The sequence below is a fragment of the Chiloscyllium plagiosum genome, unplaced genomic scaffold (genome assembly GCF_037043375.1).
Source record: "Chiloscyllium plagiosum isolate Xiang-an unplaced genomic scaffold, Cpla_swu_hap1 HiC_scaffold_39, whole genome shotgun sequence".
Lineage (NCBI taxonomy): Eukaryota > Metazoa > Chordata > Chondrichthyes > Orectolobiformes > Hemiscylliidae > Chiloscyllium > Chiloscyllium plagiosum.
Genome location: NW_028270177.1, coordinates 42,629,934 through 42,652,652, shown reverse-complemented (window position 1 = coordinate 42,652,652; position 22,719 = coordinate 42,629,934). Strand labels below are relative to the sequence as shown.

At 42.1% G+C, this 22,719-nt stretch overlaps 1 protein-coding gene across 4 annotated transcripts in view; it reads right to left on the bottom strand.

Moving 5' to 3' along the window:
- The window catches only part of ankdd1a (ankyrin repeat and death domain containing 1A), a 293,056-nt gene that overhangs the window by 134,690 nt on the left and 135,647 nt on the right, over positions 1 to 22,719 (bottom strand). For all 4 annotated transcript variants that reach the window (XM_087981356.1, XM_043677683.2, XM_043677679.2 and 1 more), the window contains exon 10: positions 20,879 to 20,977. In XM_087981356.1, the coding sequence (XP_087837482.1) occupies positions 20,879 to 20,977 (99 nt within the window). The remainder of the gene's footprint in view (positions 1 to 20,878; positions 20,978 to 22,719) is intronic.

Genomic DNA, 22,719 nt, shown 5'->3' with positions numbered 1-22,719 from the left:
AGGAGATAATTCATGTTTCTCAGCAAAAATACAGCCAAGAAGGAGGAAAGATTTTAAGAGAAGGATCAACCATGGTTAACTCATCAAGTTTAAGGAGAGCATTACGTTGAAAGAAAAAAATATATAAGGAGGTCTAAGTCGGTAACAGCCCGAAGAGTGAGGTAAATTCAGAATCCAGCAAAGGAAAATGACAAAGAAATAAAGACAGAGAAAATAAACTAGTGTGGAATATAAAAAAACTTTAAATGTATAAAAATTAAGAGAGAGGTCAAACTGAACATAGGCCCCTTGGAAAACGAATCTAGGGAGATGGTTTTGGGAAACAAGGAAATGGTAGAACATTGAACATTACAGCGCAGTACAGGCCCTTCAGCTTTCGACGTTGCGCCGACCTGTCTAAAGCCCATCTAACCTACACTATTTCATTATCATCCTAATGTTTATCCAATGGCCATTTTTTAATATCCTTAAAGTTGGCGAGTCTACTACTGTTTCAGGCAGTGCTCTATGGCCCTACTATTCTCTGGTAAAGAACCTACTTCTGTCCTATATCTATCACCCCTCAATTTGAAGTTATGCCCTCTCATGCTAGCCATCACCATCAGAGGAAAAAGGCCTTCACTGCCTACCCTAACTCTGATCATCTTGTATGCCTTTATTAAGTCATCTCTCAACCTTCTTCTTTCTAATGAAAACAGCTTCAAGTCCCTCAGCCTTTCCTCATAAGATCTTCTCTTCATATCAGTCAACATTCTAGCAAATCGCCTCTGAACCCTTTCCAATGCTTCCACATTCTTCCTATCATGCGGTGACTAAAACTGTATGCAATGCTCCAAGTGCGGCACACCAGAGTTTTGTACATCTGCAACATGACTCATGGCTCTGAAACTCAATCCCTCTACCAATAAAAGCTAACACACCATGCGCCTACTTAACAACCCTATCAACCTGGGTGGCAACTTTCAGGAATCTATGCACATGGACACAGAGATCTCTCTGCTTATCTACAGTACCAAGAATCTCACCATTAGCCCAGCACTCTGTATTCCTATTACTCCTTCCAAAGTGAATCACCTCACACTTTTCCACATTAAAGTCCATTTTCCACCTCTCAGCCCAGCTGTGCAGCTCATCTATGTCACTCTGTAATCTGCAACATCCTTCAGCATTGTTCACAGCTCCATCTACTTTAGTGTCATTCACAAATTTACTAACCCATCCTTCTATGCCCTCATCCAGATAATTTATAAAAATGACAAACAGCAGTCCAGCCAAAATAGATCCTTGCAGTAAACCACGAGTAACTGAATTCCAGGATGAACATTTCCCATCAATCACTACTCTGTCTTCTTAAAGCTAGCCAATTTCTGATCCAAACTGCTAAATTGCCCTCCATCTCACACCTCCATATTTTCTGCAATAGCCTACTATGGGGAATTTTATCAAACGCCTTACTGAAATCCATATACACCACATCAACCGCTTTACCCTCATCCACCTGTTTGTTCAACTTCTCAAAGAACTCAATAAGGTTTGCGGCACGATCTACCCTTCACAAAACCGTGTTGACTATCCCTAATCAAATTATTCCTTTATAGATGATTATAAATTCTCTCTCTTATAATCCTTGCCAACACTTTACCCACAACTTAAATAAGGCTCACTGGTCTATAATTACCAGGGTTTCTCTATTCCGCTTCTTGAGCAAGGGGACAATATTTACTATTCTCCAGTCTTCTGGCAATATTCCTGTAGACAATGACGACATAAAGACCAAAGCCAAATGCTCTGCAATTGCCTCCCTAGCTTCCCAGAGAATCCTAAAATAAATCCCCTGGGCCGGATAGGATTTAACCATTTTCACACTTTCCAGAATTGCTAAAACCTCCTCCTTATGAATCTCAATCCCATCTAATCTATTAGCCTGTCTCTCAGTATTCTCCTCGATAACTCGGCAGAGGAGTTGAAGAGATATTTTGCATCAGTCTTTGGTGGTGGAAGATACTTTGTACATCCCATTAATACTACAGAATACAGGAGAACTATAACCATCAGCAGAGAGGTAGTATTATACTTTGCTGAATAGTCGTGGGTGAGGTGCCTGAAGACTGGAGGGTGGTTAATCTGGTGCCATTATTTAAGGAGGAGGTAAGGAACTATAGACCGGTGAGTCTGATTCCAGTAATATGTAAGTCGTTGGAAGGGATTCTGAGAGACAGGATCTACATGCATTTGGAAAGGCAAGGACTGATAAGGGATAGTCAACATGCCTTTCGGAAATTATGTCTCACTAATTTGATTGAGGATTTAGAAGAAGTGACAAAGAAGATTGATGATGGCAGAGCAGTGGATGTTATCTATATTAACTTCAGCAAGGCATAGTTGACTGTTTAGCAAGGTTAGATAACATGAAATTCAGGGAGAACCAGCCATTTGGATAAAAAATTGGCTTGAAGATAGGAGACATAGGGTAATGATGGCGGGCTTGTTTTTGGGCTGGAGGCCCGTGACCAGCCGTGTGTCGCACGAATCAGTGCTGGTTATCTCAGAGTACAATTGGACCTTGATTAGGTGGACTGATGGGCAGAGGAGTGGCAGTCGGAGTTTAAATTAAATAAATGTGAAGTGCTGCATCTTGGTAAGGCAAATCAGGGCAGGACTTACACCTATTGGTAGGGTCCTCCGGCGTGTTGCCGAACAAAGAGACCTTGAGGTGCAGGTTCATAGTTCCTTGAAGATGGAGTCACACATAGACATGCTAGTGAAGAAGGCATTTGGTACATTTGCCTTTATTGGTAAGTGCATTGAGTACAGCAGTTGGAATGTCATGTTGCAGTTTTACAGGACATTGCTTGGGCCACTTTTGGAATACTGCATTCAATTATGGCTCCCTATTACAGGAAAGATGCTGTTGATCTTGAATGGATGCAGAAAAGATTTAGAAGGATGTTGCTGGGGTTGGATGGTTTGAGCAAAGGGAGAGGTTGAATAGGCTGAGGCTATTTTTCCTGAAGCATCGGAGGCTGAGGGGTGGCCTTACAGAGGTTTATAAAATCATGAGGGGCATGGATAGAGTGAATTTCCCCAAGCTAGGGGAGTCTAAAACTAGAGAGCATTGATTTAAGGTGATAGGGGATGGTAACACAGTGGGTGATGCGTGCATGGCATGAGCTGCCAGATGAAGTGCTGGAGGTTGATGCAATTACAACATTTAAAAGGGTACATAAATAGTAAGGGTTTAGAGGCATAAGAGCCAAAAGCGAGCAAATGTGACTGAATTAATTTAGGATATCTGGTCAGGATGGGTGAGTTGGACTGAAGGGTCTGTTTTCGTGCTATATAACTCTATGATTCTTTCAGTAATGGATCTAAAGGCAGATAAGTCCCCTGGTGTGATGGCTTGCAACATAGGATCTTAAAAGATGTTGCCACAGATGTAGATGCTGCATTGATGTAATTGTCCAAAAATCCTTGGATCGTGAAGAAGTGTCAGTGGATTGGAAAACTGCTAATGTGATACCTCTGTTCAAAAAGGGAGACAAGTGAGTAGCCTAACATCTACTAATGAAGCAGTCAGTATGGCTTCATGGAAGTGAGATTGTATCTAATTAGAATTTTTCGAGGAGGGCTCAACAAGAGTGGATAGAGGGGAACCAGTAGATGTGGTGTAGTTGGACTTCCATAAGGTGCTCCTCATAAAACGTTAAGTCTTAAGACAGGAGTCCATGGTGTCGGAGGTAGTATACTGAATCGAAAATGAATTGGCTCGTGAACAGGAAACAGCCAGTGAGGATAAGGTGTTCTTTTTCAAGATTGGCAACCTGTGACTAGTGGGGGTTCCACAGGTATCAGTGATGTGATTACAACTGTTTACAACATATATTAATAATTTGGATGAAGGAAATGAATTTCCTGTAGCCACATTTGCAGATGAAACAAAAATAGGTGGAAAGGCAGGTTGCGAGGGGGATACAAACAGTTTACAGAGGTAAATATCGAAAGGTTAAGCAAGAGAGCAAAAAGAGTATAATATTGGAAAATACAAAGTTGTTCACTTTGGAAGGGAGAACAAAGTATCATTTAAATGAGGAAAACTACAGAAAACGACAATACAAAGGAACTTGGGGTAATTGTACAATAAACACGAAGTTAGCACACCGGTCCAGCAGATAATCAGAAAGGCTCAAGAAATGTTGGTCCTTATTTCAAGGGGAGTGGAGTATATGAACAGGGAGGTCTTACTGCAACGGTATCAGGTGTGTGGTGTCACCACATCTAGAGTACTGTGAGAAATTTTAGTCCTTTAATTTCAGGACTAAATATCACTTTAATATCACTTTATCGGAGGCAGTTCAGAGGATGTTCACTAAGGCGGTCCCTGTTATGGAGGGACTGTCTTATGAGTAAATTTTAAACAGGCTGAGACTTTACTCACTGGAGTTAAGAAGAATGAGAGGTCATCTTACTGAAACATATAGGATTCTTAAGGGGCATGACACAATAAATACTGACAGAATGTTTCCCCTCATGGGACAGTCTAGGACCAGAAGGCATAGCCTCAGAATAAAGGGGTAACAATTTAACATGGACATGAGGAGGAATTTCTTCTCTCAGAGGGTTGAGAATCTTTGGAACTTCTCACCACAGAGCGCTTTTCTTAAAATAGGCTGAGACAGATAGCTTCTTGATCAGTAGGGAATCAAGATTTGCAAGGAAAGGGCAGGAGAGTGGAAGTGAAGATTGTTGGATCAGCCATGGTCGTATTGAATGATGCCAGCAGGCTCAAGGTGCCAGTCGGCTTCTCCTGTCTCTATTTCTTATGGTCTATTTCTCAGCTATACAAATCCCTAGTTAGACCACACCTGGAGTCCTGTGAACAGATCTCAACACAAGGAACTGGACATTTTGATTTGAAGCAAGTAGAGCTTAATAATTAGAATGACACATGGACTGCAAGGATTGAAGTATGAAGAGCAATTAGACAAACTATAGTTGTATTCTCTGGAAATTAGGTGTGTTTTGTTTGAGATTTTTAAGAGCAAGAGTAGGGAAATAGGCAGACATTTCTGCAAACACCAATATTTGCTTCACATGACGAACTACACTGCTTGTGTCCGAGTAAAGAACAGGTTGAGAACATGCTGCATGTAGCAAGGTATGCAGCCAGAGGTTGTGTCTACCTGAGAAGCAATAGCTGAGATAAGTATTTGAAGAGCCCATGTCAGATTAATGAGTAGAACCTTTATTTTAGTGATCCCTGATTTACATCCAATGCTACACACAGTGAGCACAGGATATAAACAGCTGGAAAAGTAAAACAGGAGGGAAAGCTTCAGATCCCTGAAATATTGGGCCAAATTCTGTGGTACGAATAGTTTGCACAAAATAGACTGGGAGGGGGTGGCTACAGTTCAAAGACGATGGAATCAATGTTCCAATAAGGGAGTTACCATGCATAGCAGGTAGGGGAAAGAGTACTGATACCAACTATTAGACAGGATAGAAAAGGATTGGGACAGAAACAGAATGAAGAGCATTTGTTTGTTTCAACAGGGATAGATTAGGATAGGTTTATATTACATTGCTTAAACACATGGAATGATAAGTAAACTTGGTGAGCTGCAATAAATATTCCATACGGAATTAAGAAATAGTAACAAGCGCACATGAGGCTTAGAGTAGAGGAGAAAAGGGCACTTCATGGTCCTAGCTACAACATATTTAAGGAAGAGTAAGAAAAAAATATACAAATAAGGGGAGGAGCAGAATTGGAGAAGTTACTGTTGTAGCAGAAGAATGAGATGATGTGAATCATAGAATCCCTACAGTGTGGAAACAGGCCATTTGGCCCAACACATCCACATCAACCCTCCAAATAGTAACCCACCCAGACCCATTTTACTCTACCCTATCACTCTACATTTAATCAACACATCCCAGAACACTATGGACAGTTTAGCATGGCCAATTCACCTAACCTGTGCATCTTTGGATTGTGGAAGGAAACCAGAGCACCCGGAGGAAACCCACGCAGAAATGGGAGAATGTGTAAACTCCACACAGCCAATCGCCTGAGGCGGGAATTGAAACCAGGTCCTTGGTGCTGTGAGGCTGCAGTGCTATCCACTGAGCCACCAATTGCAAGATAGAATCTATTTGGTTAGAACTAAGGACCAATAGAGGAGGGTAGATAGGGTTTAGGTTATATTATGATCATCAAATAGCATGAAGGAGCAGAAGAACATTCAATTATGTTTACAGTGCATATATGCAAAGTAGCATACAACAAGACTCAAAGTAAACCCATCTCTAAATAGGGCATTCTTCAGATTTTCTCAAGGACTATGTTTTAATTTTCAGAAGTTCACTTTTCATTCTTAATAAGTCATTTATTAAAGGATACAGGCACACACCCTCCTGAGTTTATGTTGACATGGGGGTATTAAGCCTCATGCAGAAGCAAAATTTTAAAACATTAAGTAACAATAAAAATATTCATCAATTATCAACTTTTCATTAAATTTAAATCCACAATACAAAGGAAAGAACTAATTTCCTAAATACTGCAGCATTTAAACTGGCACTAGACAACAGCTCATAAGTTAGCAATTCAGGTTATTTTCAAAATAACTGACACACAACGTTAACACAAAAAAGGGGGAGTGGTGAGATGAGAGATGAACAAGGGGTGTAGGGGCTGACAAGATTACAGAGAAAACAAATGGGTACAGGCTGGTGTAGTATACAAACGTAAGGAGCGGAATAAGAGTTGCCCGAGGTCACAGAGACAGACAGGTGTGTGTAGGGCTGCAGAAAGTTACAGACATAGAGGGGTGTGTGTAGGGGCTTCCGGATAGCTTATATGCGTTTTTATTATATTTAGAGCTCAATGTCAGATTTCAATTTAACAAATAACACAAGGTTCATTACAATCACATCCCTGTGGTGGAGTTCCATATTCAACCCTCTGCTTACATGTATTTTGAATTTGTTACCTCAGTGATTTCAAGTCTTGGCAGTTCAAAGTTTCTTCTCCTGTTTCTTCACTCCACAACATGAAACTCTTTCAGCCTCCTTCTATTCTCTTCCTAGAAACACCTTCACTCTCCTTGACACAACACCCTGTGCAGTTTCATCTCCTCCCCATCTGCAATTTCCTCATCCTGCACCCACTACTGCCTCCTTCTTCTTCACCCTCCCACCTATAACCTCTCCTCACACTCAAAATACATTAGATTAGATTTCCTACAGTATGGAAACAGGCCTTTTGGCCCAACAAGTCCACACCGACCCTCCGAAGAGTAACCCACCCAGACCGATTCCCCTATATTTACTCCTGACTAATGCACCTAACACTATGGGCAATTTAGCATGACCAATTCACCTAACCTGCACATCTTTGGATTGTGGGAGGAAACCGGATCACCCGGAGGAAACCCACACAGACACAGGGAAAATGTGCAAACTCCACACAGACAGTCGCCCGAGGTTGGAATCAAACCCGGGTCCCTGGTGTTGTGAGACAGCAGTTTTAACCACTGAGCCACCGTGCTGCCCAAGGAGGTGGAGGTGGAATAAACCTCTGCTCACATGTATTTTGACGGCTGCATTGGAATACCATGTCATAGCAATTGCAGCCAACATGCCTCAAGAATCATTAGAAATAAATATTAAATATATCCTTCTCAAAAAAGATTGTCTGTTGAAAACGTCATTGCTACAAGTGGAGTGTTCCTTAATGATAAGCGTAAAGGGGAAATTATATCTGTACTGTTAACTCTGGAAAAAAAGGAATTCAAATAGTCATTACTGTTACAAAAAGAAATACTCAGTACCAATAGCATTTTTGACAATTGTGATTTAAGTCTTTTTTTTTCTGAATGTAACTCTTACTTGGCTGAAGTACTTTTAAGATAACATTTTGGAGAATCTTATTTTCTTTCCAGGCTTGACTGAGTAACTGTGTATGTGTGTTCGTAGGTAAGTGTGTATGGGAATGCACATGGACGTGTGAGTAAGCACATGAGTATGTGAGTATTGTATCTTTAAACATTTTTATTAATAACGCAAGCACGATTTTTTGAGTAAGCCTATTTTAATTAAACGTGTTCCTTATTTCTTAAGGAACCTAGGCGATTTATTTGAGACTGAGCTATATACCGTCTAACATCTAATTGACAATATCACCTCCTTATAGATTCAAACTTCATGGTGGTCAGTGAGTGGAAAAAGGAAAGTAATTGTTCTACTTCTTCAGACTTAGTCTGACCAATCTGTGCAGAGACAATACAAAACAAAAGGCTCAATTCTGAAAGGGATACAGGAGCAGAGAACTGGGGAAATATGTGCAGACTCACTGAGAGTACATGACAGATTGAGATATCAGTTAATACCTGATATATGATTCTGGACGTTATTGGAAGAGGAAAGAACATAAAAACGAGAAAGTTCTGTTCAATGTATAAAGCACTGTTTCAGCCTCAGTAAGAGTGTTAAACCCAGTTTAGGGCCTACATTTCAAAAAGGATGTGAAGACATTAAAAAATGTGCTGTAAAGCTGATGAAAACAACTCCAAGGATAAGGAATTCCACTTATGCAAACAGACTAGAGAAACGGGATATTCTACTTGAAAAAAAAACTTAAGAGAAGATCTGATGGAAATATTGGGAATTGGAAAATGTAAACGGGGGAACTGTTCTGTTTTGCAGAAAGATGGAGAATTAGAGAGCACTAATATGAGGTAACTGACAAAAGAAGCAAAGGCAACCGAGAGGAACTATTTTCACACAGCTTGTGGTTAGGATCTGAAATGCAATGCCCAAGATTATAATGAGGGCAGATTCAAACATGGCTTTCAAAAGAAAATCGGTTAGAAGAAAACATTCAGTGCTAAGGGAAAAGGTGTGGGGTTCGGTACCAGGTGAATTGTTCTTATTGGCATGAAATGGCTTTCTTCTGTTTTGCAAACTATGAATTATTCTACTAAACTTATCCTGATATCATTCTATTTCATAGAATTTTACACTATCAAAGAAGCCTATACAGCCCATCGTGTCTGTACTGGCTCCCGAAAGAGCTACCCAGCTAATCCCATTCCCCAGCTTTTTCTCCATAGTTCTCTCACTTTCAAATATATATCCAAGTTTCTTTTGAAGCCCTCTATGAATTTCACCTCCACCACTCTCCCAGGTAGCGCACTCCAAATCCCAACAACACTCTGGGTCAAGAGGTTTCTCCAAATCTCACTCCCAGTACACTTGTTGACAGCCTAGAAATTGTGATCACTAGTTACTGACATACCAAATTTTAAATATGGAATCAATATTATTTTACCAGCTTCATATAAAATGTTAAACGTCTAACCTTCTAATGGTTTATAAATATTAGTATGTCATGCACTATTAGATTCCCTATAGTGTGGAAACAGGCCCTTCGGCCCAACCAGTCCACACCGACCCTCCGAAGAGTAACCCACCCATTGTAGAACAAAAGCATTAGGTTCTGAACATGTGTTAATGGTTGGACTCTCTTTTCCCCCAGCAAGGTTAATCTACTCAGTCAAACTGATTGTCAGCTCAAACCCTCAACGAAGAGTTTAGTTTCAACAGCTACTGCTATAGATTGGGTTCTACAATGACATGTTTTATCCCTAGGAGTTTTCCAACCAAAGAAGTTATCGCAGGGTAGAATATATCTATAGATGCAATATAGCAGAAACTTGTTTAGGTTTATCAGAATCTGTCACTACATTGATGGGAAAAGTAAACTAGAAATCAAGTTTTATGATCAACTGCAATAAGCAAATGGTAAGTGAGTGGCCAATATCTAAGACTGAAGAAATTTACACCAATGTTCATCAAAAAAAAACAAGCAAACAAATCTTATTATGAACAATCCTATCTTTTAACAAGTGACAAAAATGGACAATTAATAACTAATACTGAATCTTAAACCATACCTTCTTTAAACTCCAACACACACACACACACACTCATCGACAAATATGAGTGTTGATAATTTTTTAATTCAAAGACACCAGGTTCCAGAGTCTGTCACAAAAGTATCAATTCCAGCTTCTCCAAATGTTGCAAATGTACAACCAATAACTGCACATCACACAATTCTGCATTTCCTTCAAGTTCATTCTCTGTAAAGCAGTCGTGTCCAAACTTCCATTATCCAGTTTATATTTCCAAAATAAAATACATGTCATCCCTAAAACTCCTAGATGAAAAAACATGGAAGTGGTGGCTTCGTGATATTATCATTACACTGTTAATCCAGAAACTCCAGTTGTATTCTGGGAAACCAGGTTCAAGTCCCTCAACAACAGATGGTGGAATTTGAAGTGAATAAATATCTATTATTAGGAGTCTAATAATAACCGTGAAACCTTTGCTGACAGTCAGACAAACCCATCTGGCTCATGAAGGAAATCTGCCATCCTCCCTGGTTAGAGACAAAAAAAAACTGCAGATGCTGGAATCCAAGGTAGACAAGCAGGAGGCTGGAAGAACACAGCAAGCCAGGCAACATCAGGAGGTGGAGAAGTCAACATTTCAGGTGTAACCCTTTTTCAGGATTCAGCGTTTTGGGTGTAACACTTCTTTATTCTTTAGATAACCCACCTGCTTATCCTCCCTGGTTTAGTTACACGTGACTCCAAACCCACAGCAATGTGGTTGATTCTTAACTGCCCTCTGAAATTGCCGAGCAAATCATTCAGCTGAATCAACTGCTACAAAATCTCAAGGAAGTAATGAAACCACCTGGCATCAACCCAAGGACTAAAAGTGACAATGGCGAACTCAGTCCTGTCATCTCTGCAAAGCCCTCAGTACGGACATCTGGAGGCTCATGCTAAAATAGCTTTACATGGTTGTACTCATAGAATCATACTTTAGTAAGGTGGAGGAGCAGAGGAATCTTGGGGTCTATGTTCATAGATCTTTGAAAGTTGCCACTCAGGTGGATAGAGCTTGTAAGAAGGTCCTCCACCTTACTAAGAACCCTACTGTTAACCCTGTATTCCGCATTCTTATTTGTCCTTCCAAAATGGACAACCTCACACTTGGCAGGGTTGAACTCCATAATGTAACACAGTGATCAGCAATGTGGGTGATCAGGCACCTCCCCTCAATCCAAACAACTGGGGGACTCGGTACTATCCTGTAAAATTGGGAACATCGCCATTTCTGATCATGCGGTAGTATATTTGGAGGTTAAGGCCAGGGGTAATGGGGTAGGTTTGTAGCATTGGCACATAGATCTTTTTCTCCTGAAGAACAGTAAGTTTATTGAGTATTTTTGACGTGAGTTTAAAACTTTCTGGGATGTTAATTCGAGTGCAGCTAGTAACCCATCGGTATTCTAGGAGATTGCCAAGGCCTATGCAAGGGGTATAATTATCTCCTACTAAGCGAGCTGGAAGCGACAGAGAGGACAGCAACAGTGTATGCTTGAGGCCCAGCTGAAGGCATCCGAGACTGCATATTTTGATAGGCCGTCTGTGACCAAGCTACAGTGGATCACAGCTCTCCGGGCTGCTCTGAACTCCACGCTCACCCAGACAGCGAGGAGAGAAATCTCCCTCGCAAAACAAAGGCTATTCGAGTATGGTGATAAGCTGGGTAGATACCTGGCATATTTGGCCAGAAAGAAAAGCGCCCCCCCCTCTCCACACCGAATCTATCACATCCATTAGGGAGGGTACGGTACTGTCACTTGTGATTCCAAAAAGGTGAATGCGACATTTAGGAAATTTGTATCGATCAGAGGGCTGTGAGGACAGGTTGGCGAAGATGGAATCCTTCTTTAAGAACTTGGACCTTCCAGGTGTAACTCTGGAGTAGTTGAACGCCCCTCTGACAATGCAAGAGATACAGGAGGCAGCAAGGCAGCTCCAAAGTGTAAACCACCCGGCTCAGATGGATTTCTGAGTGAGTTTTATAAGGAGTTTATAAATATGTTGGCTGGGCCAATGTTGGACATGTACAATTATTCGTGCAGTCAGGACTGCCTCCCGTCCTCTCTGAGAGAAGCTAACATCTCCCTTATTCTCAAGGGAGGGAAAGACCTAGAGGACTGTGCTTCCTACAGGCCCATCTCACTGCTAAACATGAATTTTAAAATTCTGTCTAAACTCTGACAATTTTAGTATTGTTAGAGGCAGCCGACAAGGGTGCTCCCGTTCGCCGCTGTTGTTTACATTGTATAGTTGCCCCAGAGGTGGGATCGGGGCGACATAAAATCACCCTTCATGCAGATGGCGTTCTTCTTTTTCTATCTAACCCGAGAATATCTGTGCCCTGTTTAATATAAAATATTTATTTATTTGGCTCTTTCTCGGGGTATAAGATCAATTTTATGAAATCGGAGGCCATGCCCATGGGGGTACCCAATCTTGAAGATGGAATCTGATTCCCTTTCAGGTGGTCACAGGGAGGTTTTCTATACCTACGTATTTTTATTACTCCTGCCTTTGACCAATTATACAAGGCTAATTTTGTGCATTTGCTTGAGAAGATAAGGCAAGACCTTCAGAGTTCGGAGGTTCTACAAATATCTTGGTTGGATCGAAAAGCTCTTGTTAAAATGAATGTTCTTCCTTACTTACTATATCCCATACGAATGTTCCCTTTGATGTTACCTCGGCAAGCGTTGCGGAGAATTAAAGGTTGGCTTAGTTCTTTCATCTGGCAATCTCTTATTAAGCTTCCCCCAGGGATTGGGAGTTGTGGGGGTGGGGTGGAGGGTGTTGACTTCCCAGATTTCGAGAGATACCAAATAAGTTCCCTATTATCCTACATGAATGATTGAGCTTGTCAGAATTCAAGGTCAATAAGGCTGGATACTGAGGCATCCCAGGCAAAATGCCCCCTTATTAACTTGCTGTTTATGCACAAGATGAGGACTGTCACGGAGCATTGTAGAAACCAGATTGTCTTTAACATGGTTAAAGCATGGAGAATGGTATGACAAAGGGAGGGCAATGTATATACAATCTCCCTTTACTCCTGTACTAGGAATGCCAGGATTTTGGCCAGGATCGATAAATTCAGGCTTTAGGTTATGGGAGTCTAGAGGAGTCTCCAGTCCAGGAGACTTATTTGAGAGGGAGGTCATGATGTCCTTTGATCAGTTGAGCCATAAAAATGAACTGTCCAGTAGGGACTTCTTTCGTTATTTTTAGGTTAGGGACTTTATACAGAAAAAGACTACACTATTGGTTAATCCTTATAAGGCTGATGTGGAGAGGAGTGCGCTTCAGTCCACAGGTATTCTCTCGATTACTACCCTCTACTATTTACTGGGAGGTGGCACCTCAAAAGACATGGAATGGCTCTGTGGGTCTGAGCTCAAGAATTGGGAGTGGAGATCCCATCAGAGGTATGAGTGGATGTTTTGGAGAATGTGAGAAAGATTTCACTGTGTAATAGATTGGAGGCAATGTAACTGACGGTTCTTCACAGGGCTTATTTGGTTCCAGTGCAGCTTGTGAAATTTAAAAAAGGAACATCTCCAATGTGCCCCAAATGCAAAGTAGACATTGGTATTCTCACCCATTGCTCATGGTCACGCCACAAGCTTCGCAAGTATTAGGGCGCAGTAGCAGATGTTTTAGAGGGGATGTCAAGGAAGATCTGATATCCCTCCTCTTGGGAAGAGCATGAGAAGAAACTGTTTAATATTCTTACATATTGTGTGAGGAAGAACATTCTGATGAGCTGGATCTCGGAAAATCCCCCAGGGTATCGGGATGGTGTCGGTTAGTTATGGAACATTCCTTACAAGTATGGTGCACCAGAAAACTGAACGAAGTGGCGTCCCTTTCTGAACTATGTAGAGGCAGAATTGTCAGCTATGTTGATTAGGGCCTTTGTATAGCAAGATCAGGGTCTGGTGGGCTGGGTGCCCTGGGAGGAAGAATCCTGAATAAATATGGGTATGCTAACTGATGCTCCCAATGACGGGGAGCTTTGGCTGGGGCTGTTTTCCCTGGAGCATCGGAGGCTGAGGGGTAACATTATAGAGGTTTACAAAATTATGAGGGGCATGGATAGGATAAATAAGCAAAGTCTTTTCCCTGGGGTCGGGAGTCCAGGGCATAGGCTTAGGGTGAGAGGGGAAAGATATAAAAGGGACAACTTTTTCACACAGAGGATGGTGCATGTATGGAATGAGCTGCCAGAGGAAGTGGTGGAGGCTGGTACAATTGCAACATTTAAGAGGCATTTGGATGGATATATAAATAGGAAGGGTTTGGAGGGATATGGGCTGGGTGCTGGCAGGTGGGACTAGATTGGGTTGGGATATCTAGTCAGCATGGACGGGTTGGACCCAAGGGTCTGTTTCCATGCTGCACATCTCTGTGACTCTATGACTCTATGTATCTCGACAGATACATGAATGGGCAGGGAGCAAAGGGATACAAATCTTTAGAAAATGGGCGGCAGATTTAGATAGAGGAGGGCCAGAGGGCCTGTTCCTGTGCTGTAAGGTTCTTTGTTCTTTGAGGGGATGATTAGATTGTCTCTTATTAAACATAGTCATTATCTGGCATTTGTGAGCTGCAAATGTTACTTGCTACTTGTCAGTCCAAATCTGGATATTGTCCAGATCTTGCTGCAGTTGAACATGGACTTCTTCACTATCTGAGGGGTTACAAATAGTGCTGTGCATTGTGCTGTCATCAGCGAACGTACGCACTTCTGATGAGGAGGAAAGATTGTTGGACCTAGGATACCATCCTGACGAAGATGTCCTGGAGCTAAGATGACTGACCTCTAACAACTACAATCATCTTCCTATGTGTTGGATATGACTCTAACCAGCTAAGAGTGCGCCCCCATTGATTCCAGTTTTGCAAGGGTTCCTTGATGTTGCACTCAGTCAAATGCAATCTTGAAGCCAAGGGCTGTCACTCTCTCCTCACCTCTGCAAATTAACTCTTTTGTCCATGTTTGGACCATGGCTATAATGAGGTGAATAACCCTGGCAGAACACAAACTGAGCATCACTGAGCAGGTTATTGCTTGATAGCAGTATTGATGACACCTTCCATCACTTCTTAATAATCAAGAATAGACTGATGGGCTGGTAATTGACCGGGTTGGATTTGTTCTGCATTTCATGTAAAGGACATACCTGAGCAATTTTCCACGTTGTCGGTAGATGCCAGTGGTCATTTCTTCAAAAAGCTCACTCAAGTTCCCTCCTGCACTTTCTGTCCTCCACACCTCCATCTCATAGAAACCGATAAATTTCCAGTAGGACGAGACACTCCAAGAAAAACAGCTGCAGCCTCTCCCTAGAGCTCAGATCCTCCAACCCTGGCAACATGCTTGTAAATCTTTTCTGAACCCTTTCAAGTTTCACAACATCCTTCCGATAGAAGGGAGACCAGAACTGCACACAATATTCCAAAAGTGGCCTAGCCAATGTCTTCTACAGCCACAGCATGACCTACCAACTCCTGTACTCAATGCTTTGACCAATAAATGAAAGCAAAGTAAATGCCTTCTTCACTATCCTCTCTATCTGTGACTCCACTTTCAAGGAACTATGAACCTGTACTCCAAGTTCTCTTTGTTCAACAATACTCCTCAGGACTTTACCATTAAGCTTATAAGTCCTGCTCTGATTTGCCTTTCCAAAATGTAGCACCTCACATTTATCTAAATTAAACTCCATCTGCTACTTCTCAGCCTACTGGCCCATCTGGTCCAGATCCTATTGTAATCTGAGGTAACCCTCTTCACTGTCCACTACACCTCCAATTTTGGTGACATCTGCAAACTTACTAACTGTACCTCTTATGCTATCATCCAAATCATTTATGTAAATGACAAAAAGTAAGAGGGCCAGCACCGATCCTTGTGGCACTCCACTGGTCACAGGCCTCCAGTCTGAAAAACAATCCTCCACCACCTACCTTTGAGCCAGTTCTGTATCCAAATGGCTAGTTCTCCCTGTATTCCATGAGATCTAATGTTGCTAATCAGTCTCCTATGGAGAACCTTGTCGAACGCCTTACTGAAGTCCATATCGATCACATCTACTGCTCTGCTCTCATCAATCCTCTTTATTACTTCTTCAAAAAACTCAATCAAGTTTGTGAGACATGATTTCCCACGCACAAAGCCATGTTGACTATCCCTAATCAGTCCCTGCCTTTCCAAATACATGTACCTCCTGTCCCTCAGGATTCCCTCCAACAACGTTCCCACCACCGAGGTCAGGCTCACCGGTCTAGTGTTCCCTGGCTTGTCTCTTAAACATACATCTTAAATGACGCTATCGTTCCTGCCCCTATCATCTCCGCTGGTAGCAGATTCCAGGCACCCACCAACTTCTGCGTGAAGAACTTTCCACGTACATCTCCCCTAAACTTTTCCCCTCTCACTTTGAACTCATGACCCCTAGTAATTGAGTCCTCCACTCTGGGAAAAAGCATCTTGCTATGCACCGTGTCTACACCTCTCATGATTTTGTACGCCTCTATCAGGACCCCCCTCAACCACTTTCTTTCCAATGAAAATAATCCTAATCTACTCAATCTCTCCTCATAACTAGCACCCTCCACTCCAGGCAAAATCTTAGTGAACTTCCTCTGCACCCTCTCCAAACTATCCTCATCGTTTTGATAATGTGGCAACCAGAACTGTACATATTATTCCAAATGTGGCCGAACCAAAGTCTTATATAATTGTAGGAGAAAGTGAGGTCTGCAGATGCTGGAGATCAGAGCTGAAAATGTGTTGCTGGAAAAGCGCAGCAGGTCAGGCAGCATCCAGGGAACAGGAGAATCGACGTTTCGGGCATAAGCCCTTCTTCAGGAATGAGGAAAGTTTGTCCAGCAGGCTAAGATAGGGAGGAGGGACTTGGGGGAGGGGTGTCGGAAATGTGATAGGTGGAAAGAGGTCAAGGTGAGGGTGATAGGTCAGACTGGGGTGGGGGCGGAGAGGTCAGGAAGAAGATTGCAGGTTAGGAAGGCAATGCTGAATTCGATGGATTTGACTGAGACAAGGTGGGGGGAGGGGAAATGAGGAAACTGGTGAAATCCGAGTTCATCCATTGTGGTTGAAGGGTTCCTAGGCGGAAGATGAGGCGCTCTTCCTCCAACCGTCGTTTTGTTGTGGTCTTGCGATGGAGGAGTCCAAAGACCTGCATATCCTTGGTGGAGTGGGAGGGGGAGTTGAAATGTTAAGCCACAGGGTGGTTGGGTTGGTTGGTCCGGGTGTCCCAGAGGTGTTCTCTGAAACGCTCCGCAAGTATCCCAGAGGTGTTCTCTGAAACGCTCCGCAAGTACTTGCGGAGCGTTTCAGAGAACACCTCTGGGACATCCGGACCAACCAATATTTTTGGGGTTACCATTGACAAGAAACTCAACTGGACATAATCACACAAACTCAGTGGCTATAACAGCAGATCAGAGGCTAGGAATACTCACCTCCTGACTTCTGACAGACCGTCCACCATCGATACGGTCCAAATCAGCTTTGTGATGGAATTTTCCCCACTTTCCTGGATGGATCCAACTCTAGCAACATTCAAAAAGCAGGACACCTATCATGACAAAGCACCCTGCGTGACTGATGCCACATTAACAAGCATCCACTCCCTCCATCGCTGAGGCTCAGTTGCATCAGCATGTACTCCCTACAAGATGCACTTAGGCAGCAAATTCCAAACCCACAATAAATTCCATGTAGAAGGTCGAGGCCAACAGTCGAGGGGAACACCACTCCCTTCCAAGCTACTCACTACCCTGACTTGGAAATATATCACCGTTCCTTCACCGTCACTGGGTCAAAATCCTGGAATTCCCTCCCAAGGGCTTTGTAGGTTAACCTTCAGCATATGGACTGCAGCAGTTCCCCTTCTCAAGGGCAACTAGGTACAGGCAATAAAATACTGGCCAGCCAGAGATTTGCACATCCTGTGAGTGAATAAAAAACTTTGCATAGAAAATTGGCCGAGTGGGAGGAAACAGAGGGTGGTGGCAGAAAGCTGTTTGGGTGATTGGAAGCTGGTGTCCTATGGCATACCACAGGAAGCAGTGTTCAGATTAGGTTAGATTAGATTACTTACAGTGTGGAAACAGGCCCTTCGGCCCAACAAGTCTAGATCAGGTAGCTATTTTCTATACCTCCACCAGGTTGCCACCATCAGATACATATTTCCCCCCCTCCTTCGTCAGACCTCTGTAGGGACTATGACACCTTGGTTCACTCCTCTTCCACACCCAATGCTTCCCCACATACATGGCATTTTCCCATATAATGGCAGCAAGTGTAATACCTACCCATTTATTTCCTTCCTCTTCATTACCCGAAGTCCATCCAGATGGAGCAGTCACTTACCCACACTTCACTCAATCTAGTGTACTGCATTCATGGTACACAATGTGGTTTCCTCGACATTGGGGAGACGAAAAGTAGACTGGACAACTGTTTTGCAGAACACCTACTTTCTGTCTGCAAAAATCATCCTGAAGTTCTGCCTGGCTGCCACATCAACACACCACGTAGGGTCACAGACACACTGATAGGGTCAACATCCCTGTCTTGGGTTTGCCGCAATGCTCCAGTGAAGCTCAGCACAAGCTGTATCTCACTTTCCACCTTCAGGACTCAATATCGAGTTCAATAATTTTAAGGCCTGAGCACCTTCTCCCATATCCTTACCCCAACCTCCACTTGTCATCACATGAGCTGCTACTACAACCAACCTTTTGACAGCTACTAATGGTCCCCATTAGCTGCTATTGATTCTCCTAGACTAACCATTACCTATTCCTTTTGCCTGCCCAACTCTGTTCTCTCTCTTTGAGCTCCATCGCCACCTATTGTTTGCTCATCCCACCCACCCCATTTTCAGCTCATATCCCAACCTTTCCTAACAACAATCAGTTCTTAAGAAGGGTCACTGGACCCAAAATGTTATCTCTATCACTTGACAGATGCTACCAGAACAGCTGGGTCTTTCCAGCAATTTCTGTCTTTGTCTGAATTCCTCACTGATACATTTAAATTATATTGTTGAGAATGAGGAGGGTATGATAATTAAGTTTGTGAATAACACAAAGATTGGCTAGGTGCTTACAGTGAGGAAGGTTTTAAGTTACAGGAGGACACAAATGGATTGATTAGATAGGCGTATCAATGGCAGATGGAATTTAACCTGATAAGTGAGGGGTGAGGTATTTTGGAAGAAGTAACAAAACATTGAATGGTATGACACTAGGAAGCTCAGAGAACAGTAGGTTCTTGGGGTGCTTGTCCACAAGTGACTAAGGATGGAGGTACACATTAATAGGGTAGTCAAGGCGGCATATGGGACACTTGCCTTTATCAGTCAAAGCAAAGGCTATAAGACCAAAAATGTGCAAGTTAGGTGAAATGGCCATGCTAAATTGTCCATAGTGGTCAGGGATGTGCAGGATAAGTGGGTTAGCCATAGGAAATGCAAGGTTACAGGGATAAGATAGGAAGATGGGTCTGGGTGGGATGCTCTTTGGAGGGTTGGCGTGGACCCATTGGGCCTTTTGGCCTGTTTCCACACTGTAGGGTTTCTATAAAGAAAAACAAGAAGATTATGTAGAAATACAGAAATTGGTTAAGCCGCAGCTGATATGAATGCAGTCCTGGTCACCACACCATAGGAAGGATATAATTGCAATGAAATAGGTCTGGAGAATATTGCTTGAGATGGAGTGTTTTAGCTATGTAGAGAGGCTAGATAAGCTTGGGTTGTTTAATTTGGAGCAGAAAAGACTGAGGAGGAACCTGATAGAGGTGTGTAAGGTTATGACAGTCATGGAGAGGGTGGATAGAATGCAGTTTTTCCCCTTAGTTGAAGGACCAATATCAAAGGGGCTTAATTTTAAAGTGAAAGGCAAGAGGTTTAGAAGGGATGTGAGAAAATATTATTTCACTCAGTGGGTGGTGGGAACCTGAAATGCACTGTGAGGGAGAAAATTTCAGAATCTTTAAAGTTGCATAATTGAATGAGCAGTTGAAATGACATAACATTCGAGATTATGTGCCAAATGCAGGAAAGTTGGTTTACTGAAGATTTAGAGTCGGAGACTTTTTGTCGATGCAGATGGGCTAAAGGGCCTTTACTGTATTGTATGGTTCTATGTGTGTTTACCCATATTATCCCCTAATCCCACATGCTTTAATTTTACATGCTAATCTCTTATGTGAGACCTTAATGATGTCTTCTGAAAGTCCAAGTAAACACATTCCCTGGCTCCTCCTTATCAACGTTAAGATGTGACTAGAAATTCATGTTGTCTCTGCTTAATCCTGTCAGTCCTGAAGGTAAAAGGCTGAAATTAATCTCATCTAATCTTTGTAACTGGCAAACAAGGAGGAAAATATTTTTGCTGTAATATACATACTTCTGTAATATAGGAAATACTGGTCAACCAGTAACTGATGCCCTTCCTTTGTTCCTTTGAAGGCATTAAGAGCTTCCACAAAACCTGTGGCTGGTTTCTCCTGCATACGGGACTTGATTGGTGTGGCAATTTCCCATCTGATGGGCACTGGTTGGGTTTTAAACAACAATCCAGCAGGTCCTCTGGTCAGTTTCTCGTTAGCTCAGCTATCACCAGTTTTGTTCACTTCAAGTTCAAAACAGATTCTGATCCCACCATGCTCTTTCATTTTGGATTTCTGATCGAGTGCCAGAACTGCAAGATGCCCCACAATAAACTAGATGTTATTACAAACATGATTTACAAGGTAATATTAAAACCACTAAGATGTTTGTTAAAAATTACAAAAGAATTGACACAAACATTAAAGTAGTACAATAACAGCTCAAATGAATAATCAAAGCGATTTTTGTAGGGCAAATTCTTACATGATCGACAATATCCAGATCACATTCTGCATCAATTAGTAGCTTGACAATGGAGTCATGGTTGTGCAGCACTGCAAGATGTATTGGACTGGCCCCTTGCTGTAAAAGACAGACATGTCACTAATGGCAGTCTAGACAAACACTTGCAAAGTCACGGACCTCACTTGATATGAACTGTGAGCTGCAACTGAAATATAAACATAGCTAGAGTATTACTGAAAAAGAGAAATACTGTGGTGAAATGTATTGTCTTTCAGCCATCAGGTTAAAATGCAAAAATACCAAAACCTCAAAGAGAACAAGTTAATTTTCCATGTTCAGGGCCGACAGTAAAGATATACCTTAGTGAGAAAGATGTTTTTAGGGAAAATATTAGTAAGACAGATAGGACATATTAGCAGAAGTAGGCTATTCAGCCCATTGGAGGATCTATTCAGCCATTCAATGACACAATAGCTGATCTGATAATCTCCACCTGCACTCTCCTGCCTTTTTGCCCACAGTCCTTGATTCCCTTACTGATTAAATATCTGTCTCAGTATTGAATATGCTTAATAGCCCAGCCTCAACAGCCCTCTGTGGTAATGATACTTTCAGAGAAGAAACTAATCCTCATCTCCTTCCTGAATGTGCAATACCAATTCTTAAATTATGCCCTCATTCTCCCACCAGTGGAAACATGCCTACTCTATCTATCCTGTGAACTGCTAAGAATCTAGCATGTGGAGAAGACATGGGCATGATAAAGCAAATGGGAGGACCAGAAAGCTAAATTATATCTATTTTAATACAGTGTCTGACTGATAAGACAGGTGACTCAGGGTGTTGATCAATGTATGGAAATATGCTACTGAGCTGGTTAAAGGAAGGGCAGGACTGGCAGCTCAACATTGAAAGATATAGAGGTTTCAGGTATGGGAGGGGCAGCGGTGTAAGAGAGGTATCATCTTAGTGGTAAAGGACACCATCACTGCAGGATTGAGGGAGGATGTCTTAGAAGGCTCATCAAATGAGGTCATCTAAGTAGAGCTTAGAAATTAAAAAAAGGGTGATTACTTTGCTGCAGGCCTCCCGAGAGTCAGAGAGAGATTGAAGAGTAGATATGTTGGCAAATCACAGAGCAGTGTAAAGGTACAGGGCTATACTATGGTAGTAGGGGTTTTCAACTTTGCTAACGTTAACTGGGATTGCCTTTATTGCCACATGCACTCTAATGAGTGCAGTAAAAAATTTGTCATGTTTTGTAATTTTGTTGCCATCTTAGGTACAGAGGACCTAGGCACTGTTATGGACTAGGCCAGACCATTCAAAACATTCTTGAGCAGGCAACCCAGACCATGTTTTACCAGGTTTTAAAACAGACAGAAATTTATTCACAATGAAACACAAAGAACAGAATAAAAAACAGAACTCAGTCCATCTGAACTAGACTTAATTATGCTGTTCCAAATATGCACAACTGTCCCATTAAACAAACCCCCTTAAAATACAATTAAAACAAAAGGAACAAATGAAGTTAGAAGGAAAGAAAGAGACAGAGAGTTTGTTCACACAGTACACTGTTGAACTCCTAACTAGTTCTGGTCAGTTAGAGAGCTGCTCAGTTAGAGAGCTGCATTATACAGGTCACTTCTAAGACATGACCACTTTGGCCAGAAGTCTCATTTGTTTACATATATACAAAAAGGCCTTTCAATACCCTTCAACCGCTGTACCAACCCAGTCGAATCAGCACCGGGAGATGTTTATGAATTCTCTGAAAAAAACCAAGGACACAGTATACTTGAGAAAAGGAATAGCTTTTCGGAAAAAAAAAGGGACCAGTTATGTGTCAGCACAGA